Below are 4,880 nucleotides of genomic sequence, written 5' to 3'. Positions count from 1 at the left end.
CTGCTGAGCAGATCCATGCCTTGGAATTTGGCTGTGCCCTCCCAAGGTTCCTGTGTATTTAAGGACACTGCCATCCCGTGGCATCAAGTGCTATGGCAAGATCAATATTATGGAGTGAAAGACCATTTTGCACCATGTATTACAAAATTTCCTTCACAGCTAATTTTAATCCCACCAAATGTGACAGTAGCAGTATGTGCTACTGAAGATAAATGGATGAAATAATTGCTGAAGTCATAACAAGGTGGCCTTCTGTGATACATTTTCTGTTAGATACTTTGCTTCTGTTTGTGACTGTGTTCACACAAAGATATGGAAAAGACAGGTAGGAGACAAGAGAATTTTAAATTGGAATCAAGACTGAGACTACTTCAAAAGCAAAAATTTTTCTTCCCTACTGTTTATGTCTACTATTAATATTTTGGCTGAGGAAATACCCATTTGATTGCAATAGCCCCAGAAGAAATACTTTTCACTGTGACTTAGGGAAAGCTGCAGTTCAGGTATTCTGGACACCTGGAATAACTTTCTCTATTTTCTAAATCTGTGGGCCAAGAATCACAAAAAATAATTAAACCAATATAACAATATTGGTATTTCAATCACCCCAGAAGCCACTGAACAACTCTTAACAGAATCATACTAGTGAATTCTGCTCATAAAGCCAATTTTTTATGTGGCATCACATCACTGCTTCAGGCGCTCTAAAATAAAAATGAAAAAGATAATCGATATCCCATTGAGCATATCAAGTCTAGAAATTGCTTTGCTTTATATTTTCACTCTTTTCAACTGAACCTAACCTTTTACAGTCCCTCCTATCTGCTACTTCTGAACAATGTCTTAGTCCCAGGACCATTGTGTCCACCCTCATGACATTGTCTGGTTATAGGAATGACTGCTCTTTTCCCCAGAAGAGAACAAGAAAAAAAACCAAATGGGTAAGTTAGCAAAAGCATACTTCAAGGAGACAAGTATGCAACAACACACTAAGAGAACAGCCCATCTGCACATAAAATTGTGTTCTGCTCCTGGCTAATGACTTAACAAAACTATGAGACCATTTTATGACACACAAGCCAAGCCTGAGCAAGGGAAAACGTTTATAGTTTGGAATGTATGCTAATGCCCGTTGGGTAATGTATGCTGATATGTGTAACTGTAAATAAAAAATATCTGGAGACACTTGAAAATGTCTCTTAAAATCCACTTGTACATTTGAACTGATATATCCAGTATAACCTTACATTATCAAAAAAGAAAGATATCTGAACAATCAAGAGTTAGCTTCTTCCATGTGATCATGGCATTTTTGATCTTGGCACTATGGAAATGGTTAATGAGAGCCTTGATGTACGCTCCTGTCTCCTGACAGTCATCCACAGCGTCTCCAGATAGTTAAGGATGGTGAGCACCTTCTGGGATTGGGTAGCTGTGCTCCAGCCTCTCATCCCCACACCCTGTGTGGTCTATTTGGCATGAGATGACAGAGCGACAACCCAAAACCCCATGGTGAAAAAGTTTCTGCTGCTTAAAGAAGAAATAACAGAAGTATATGTAACAGTTATTACAAGAAAGACAAAAAGTAGATTTGTACTCAGCAAATGCAGGGTACTCTAGAGATATTTCTTTAAATATGTAGTAACATAAAAAAGGCGATGCCTTACACAGGTTTTTACCTTCAGTCAGAGATACATTGTCATTGGGAGATTTTGCAACTAAGTCAGCAAACTTTAAAACCTTTTTTAACTGACTGTATGGATGTGCATCCATAACTGTGACTCCTGAATAAGTTTTGAAATATGAAGAATATTGCACATAAATCCAAGGGAGGTATCCCAGTTCAGACAATCTCTAACCCAGAGCCTACCAGATATATTTTGCTAGATGGTTTGTTTTGTTCTACAACACTGACAGGTACAACAAATATTATCACTGTTATTTTAAACATGGTGCCAATGCCAACAGTTAGATATCACCATTAAAGAAAACAAGTGTCATCTCCACACCATTTCTCAAATAAATCATAGCTGGCAAATATAAAATCTGTTTGCTTCTAGAGAAAGAGAAGAAAATGTTACTTTTGAGCAGCTGGGCTGATTAAGGGAGATTGCTTTGAAGGCTGCAGGGAAAGTAAAATCAATGGGGAAACCACATTCTGTGCTCTGAAGTGCTGCATATACTTACAGCACTCTATAAATAAATGCCACTATGTGCATCTATTTCTGATTAAAATTCTGTGTAAATGTATATGGAAATCAGGTGCTGCCCCCAGGCCTCCTGAGAAGCTGCTAATGCAAGCTCCTGCTGCTGCAAAGGTTATGCACTTCCCATCTCACAGACTTCCTACTATAGCAACAATAGGGTTAAGAAAATTGTTCTGTGGATTAATTAAAATAAATATATAGCATAGTTAGATGATTTCTAAAGAGGCCTTAGATAAGCTTGCAACAACTAGAACCATATGGAGACTGTGAAGAGACATTAATTTTACAGTTGTCTAGAATGGTATTAGCCGCAAGTGAAGTTAGCAAACGCAGTTAAGAACAAATTGCCAGCAGTGAGAGTTGTTAGTGGAAAAGCTGCAAGGCCAATAAAAGCTCCAGCAGTAGAGTGATTTAAAACTGGATGAAACAAAGCACTAAAAATTATACCGTGGGGAACTACTCTGAAAAAAAAATAACTTCATGTTGTTTTTCTCAGAGTTCCCTAGAGCTAACACTTTGCTAACACTGAGAAACCCACAACTCAAGCAGCATTTCACAGTCTCTCAACTAAGTGGAAAGAACATTTCCATTCTCCAACACACAGCATCTTCGAAAAAGATTACTGTGAAATTATTGTAACTATAATAAGACACTGAATACTCTCACATTGTAAAAACAGCCTACTCTCCACCCTGCTTGCCTGCTCACACTACTTTTCTGAACCTGTTATAAACCCAAATGAAGTAATTTGTTTGTCCAAGTTGTACTTCAGTTTGCAATCCTTTTTTCTAGCCTGTAGTGGTGCACACAGCCCCTCTAAAGCACACTCACCGATTTAACACCCTGCCTACTCTTGTTGTGTGCCAGCCACTACATGCTGGATGCTCCTTGCTGTCCCAATTCAATCAGTATCAAGCCAAAACTGGAATTCAGTTGTTCGGATTCACTGTGGGGTAAATATCTGCAACTATCTTTTCTAATACAGCCATGCTCTGAAGAACATATATTTAATTACACTCAGGACAAAAATGTCCCATAATCTGATAGCTCACCATGGTGGTGAGTACAAAGGTTGACATTTTCTCTACTAATAGGAATGAATGCATACTGAATTGCATTGTCTTCTCCCATTCCTCTTAAAATTCACCAGTTTAAACTCCTATTAACTCACTCAATAGACACTGAAGGCATTTAACCTGTAATCCCTTACAAAAATGCACCAGTTTTGGCTGAAGAAGTCATCCCGATGGCAATGGAACCCATGACAAATGCTGCCTGTGACAGACATGCACCCAGGCATGAACATCACCTAGCCCAATGCAGCCTCCATATCCCCTTGTTGTCTCGTCCCAGAGCTGCAATATGAGCTTTTGCAGGGGCGAAGTGGTCTTCTTTACTGCCTTCTTTATTCCTGAACAATTTGTATAGATGCTACAGTGACAGCATAAAACAGTTCAAAAAAAACCCCACAGAATCCTATTTTGTTTGGGAATGAAAGCTGGTGCCAGTACTTATCTTCAAATGCATGCAGCATCTGAAATGTGGGCATGCAATTTCACTGTGGCACATCAGTGTTTAGGCTGAGTAACTGACTCTCCTACTTTGCATTAACTAACTCTGACTTGCACTGTACCATCACGCAGTATCAGGAAACCCTTCTGCAATTCCTTTCTACTCCATTGAATAATCTAGTGTTTATAGCAAACCTGATCATCTCCCTTTCCCCCCAGCTTAACTGCGAATACACTCAAAAGGCACAAACCTTCTAGGGAACATAAATAAGAAGTAACTTTTGAAAAGAACTGCTTATTCCATAAAAGACCAATTTTTTTTTTCTGTTTTTAAGAGCCCTATGTGTGGAACACTGTCCAAAACTCTTTTGTGAAGTCCAAAAACATCATCAGCCCGATTGTTAGGACAAATATCACCCTTATGGAGCATTTACTGTTTGGACAGAGCTTTAAAGGTAAGTCTATGCTTTTTTTCATTGTTGCAAAACTGCTTTCAGAGGCTAAAATAGTCATTGTGGTAAAGGAACTTTCTGGGTCCACAAGGGGTTTCTGTCACTTCAGCTATCTTGATCATATCCCATGTTTTTCAAAACCTCTCTACGTAAGTAGAACAAGAAAGAGGGAGAGGAAAGAGCTCTGTATGTATTTGCTACTAAGCTCTGGTCATCACAGTTACTCTGACACACACAGGTACAGGTTATGCTGCTGTGTACTACTTTATCAGTTTCACCTGCCTGCACGGGCGAATGCTGTATTACACCAACAAATAACATAATTAGGTTGGAAAAGGCCTCTGGTATCATAGAGTGCACCCTTAGACTGAACACCACCATGTCAATAGACCATGGCACTGAGACCCACGTCCAGCCTTTCCTTAAACGCCTCCAGGGACGGCGATTCCACCACCGTGGGAGTCGAAGCAGGACGCCTTTCACATGCTTAACAAGCAACCTCTTGGAAAGCCCGGGTAGCGACATTCCACCTTTTCTCCTGGGGCTGGCATGGCTGCAGCCTTCCAAAGACAGGCAGGCTTTCCCAGCGGTTCCCGAGGCTCCGAGAGCTCCAAACCCATCACTCCCCCGCTTCCCTCCGGCACCAAGGCCCTCCGCGGGCACCTCTCCTCAGGCCGGCTCCGGCGGGATGGCACCGCACCCCGCCGGCT

The 4,880-nt window shown here is 40.6% G+C and overlaps 1 protein-coding gene across 1 annotated transcript in view; it reads right to left on the bottom strand.

The window, feature by feature from the left end:
- Window positions 1-4,695, bottom strand: part of IRAK1BP1 (interleukin 1 receptor associated kinase 1 binding protein 1) — a 12,034-nt gene extending 7,339 nt beyond the window's left edge. The window contains exon 1 of the mRNA XM_005421204.3: window positions 4,435-4,695. Coding sequence (XP_005421261.3) covers window positions 4,435-4,695 — 261 coding nt within the window. The remainder of the gene's footprint in view (window positions 1-4,434) is intronic.
- Between the last annotated feature and the right edge of the window lie 185 nt (window positions 4,696-4,880).

The sequence above is a fragment of the Geospiza fortis genome, unplaced genomic scaffold (genome assembly GCF_000277835.1).
Source record: "Geospiza fortis unplaced genomic scaffold, GeoFor_1.0 scaffold190, whole genome shotgun sequence".
In the NCBI taxonomy this organism is placed as follows: domain Eukaryota; kingdom Metazoa; phylum Chordata; class Aves; order Passeriformes; family Thraupidae; genus Geospiza; species Geospiza fortis.
The sequence above is the reverse complement of the archived record's forward strand: the minus strand, read 5'-3'. Positions and strand labels throughout refer to the sequence as shown.